Raw genomic sequence first — 2,302 nt, forward strand, 5'->3', positions numbered from 1 at the left:
TTACTAAAGTATTTATTTATACTTAATTTTTTAATATTTAAGATCAAAACAGAAATTTTAACTTAACAAAAACTAAAATAAATGTTAAGTTTTTTATATTTATAATTTATTTATATTTAGACTAAATATTAAAAAAGGTCATTTTGTTTAAAATTTTTTATCGTTTTCAAAAAATTTTAACTTATTTATTTTCTTTAACCTTAGTTTCAGTGAAAACTTTTTGTTGTTGTTTACACTGGGAGCGCGCGCGCGCGCTGCGGAGGCGTGTTCGCGCCGCGCGCTCCCGCTCAGAGCCGCTTACAGTTMGGGCTGCAGCGGCTCGGAGCTCCGGGGTTCCGGTTCGGTCATTCAGCCGCTGAGGCTCTCTGAAAGCGGACCCTCCCGCGCCTCAGGACCAGGACCAGGACCTGGACCTGGACCTGGACCTGGACCAGGAGAGGTTCGGAGGAGGCTGTTCGTGGTTCGGAGATGGGAAACATTCAAAGATTTGAACTGAGTCAAAGTTTGGGTTTGGAGACAGAACCGGGACCAGAACCAGAACCAGGGATTTAGTCAGGTTTCGGTTTGCAGCGGACCATGAGACCTGCACAGGTTCTGGCTCGGTCCGGTTCTGTTTGGACCACTTTCTGCCTGTGATTCTGCAGCCGCTGGTACCGCCTGGTACCGGCTGCGCTCCCCGGTACCTCCATAAATCTGTGCCCCATCACGGACTGCGGCACCGGAACCGGATCCACCCAAACAGGTGAGATTCTCAGAAAAACCAGGTCGGTTCTGACCCAAAGAGGAACTGGATCAGAGTTTTATCAGGTGCAGAACTAAACCCAGATGAGTTCTGGTTCTGGTTGTGTTGAGTTCTCTGAACAGGTCCAGTCTGGACCGGATCATCGGTTCTGTTCAGGTTCTGTTCAGTTTGATGGACCAGTCTGTCCTCTGTGTCTCCGTCAGCTGTCCTCCGACCCGCCGGTTCTGTTCTGACCCACATGAGGCCCCCCCTGCTGGACTGACGTCAGGAGTTCTGACCCGCCACCATGGGCACGGTTCTGTCGCTGTCGCCGGGCTCCCGGAAACCCGGGTACTACCAGAACCAGCCAGGCCCGCTGAGCCGCTACCCGAGCCTGAGCAGCCGGTCCCTGAACAGCCAGAAGGACCGGAACCTGAAGCGGGGCCGGTCCATCTTCCTGCCGGCGCTGACCTGGAAGCGCCTGGTGGCCTCCACCAAGAAGGGGACCAGGACCGGACCGGGCGGGCCCCCGGGCCTCCTGGACCCCCTGAACAACAACAGGTACCCGAAGGACCCGGTTCTGCACCTGAACCGCGAGAACGTCCAGAAGTCCCTGTCCTGTGCCAACCTGTCCAGCTGTGAGGGACTGGGGCTCGGGTTGGGGACGGGTCCGGGGCTCGGGTTGGGCTACACCAGAACCCGGCCCCTGTCCTCGCTGAAGAAGGCCCCCCAGGGGACGGCGTCCCCGAAGCGGGTCATMGTCCAGGCGTCCACCAGCGAGCTGCTGCGCTGTCTCGGGGACTTCCTGTGCTGCCGCTGCTACCGGCTGGAGCGCCTGAGTCCGGCTGACCCGGTCCTGTGGCTCAGGGCCGTGGACCGGGCCCTGCTGGTCCAGGGCTGGCAGGACCAGGCCTTCGTCACGCCGGCCAACGTGGTCTTCGTCTACATGCTGTGCCGGGACGTGGTGGACGGGGACGCGGTGTCGTCGGAGCGCGAGCTGCGGGCCGTCCTGCTCACCTGTCTCTACCTGTCCTACTCCTACATGGGTCACGAGATCTCGTACCCCCTCAAGCCCTTCCTGGTGGAGGCGGGCCGGGACGCCTTCTGGGACCGCTGCCTCGCCATCATCGAGGCCACCAGCGCCAAGATGCTGCGCATCAACGCCGACCCGCACTTCTTCACGCAGCTCTTCGCTCAGCTCAAGAGCGAGGGCGCTCCTCAGGACTACAGCCGGGTTCTGGATCGGTGAGACCACCTGTCCCCGTCAACGGGTCGCCTCTGACTCCAGGAGCAGTTTGACCCATCAGAACCCTGGTTCTGGTCCCAGACTGACCCGTCCCTTCACGTTTTATTGGAGATGGTCTGGACTGATGGGGGGACTGGTGTTGTACGAAATTCAGTWCCCCTGTGAAAATCTGTTTCCMAGTGATTCCCTCTAAGGTTAACAACAGGGGGGAACAGATTTTCACACAACACCGGGTCCAATCAGCCTGCTGTGTTCTGGAGCCGTTTGAAGCTGCAGGGTCCAGATTTCTGTTTGTTTATTCAGACATGGTCACACACACACACACACACACACAC

General features: G+C 57.1%; 1 protein-coding gene across 1 annotated transcript; it reads left to right on the plus strand.

The window, feature by feature from the left end:
* The first annotated feature begins 220 nt into the window (after positions 1-220).
* On the plus strand, positions 221-2,296 carry si:dkeyp-92c9.2 (cyclin-dependent kinase 5 activator 1). Its single transcript, XM_014025646.1, has 2 exons — positions 221-742; positions 946-2,296. Exon 2 carries the CDS (start codon positions 1,029-1,031, stop codon positions 1,968-1,970), a length of 942 nt encoding a protein of 313 aa, XP_013881100.1. The 5' UTR covers positions 221-742; positions 946-1,028; the 3' UTR covers positions 1,971-2,296.
* The last annotated feature ends 6 nt before the right edge of the window (positions 2,297-2,302 follow it).

Source organism: Austrofundulus limnaeus, unplaced genomic scaffold (genome assembly GCF_001266775.1).
Source record: "Austrofundulus limnaeus strain Quisiro unplaced genomic scaffold, Austrofundulus_limnaeus-1.0 Scaffold490, whole genome shotgun sequence".
Lineage (NCBI taxonomy): Eukaryota > Metazoa > Chordata > Actinopteri > Cyprinodontiformes > Rivulidae > Austrofundulus > Austrofundulus limnaeus.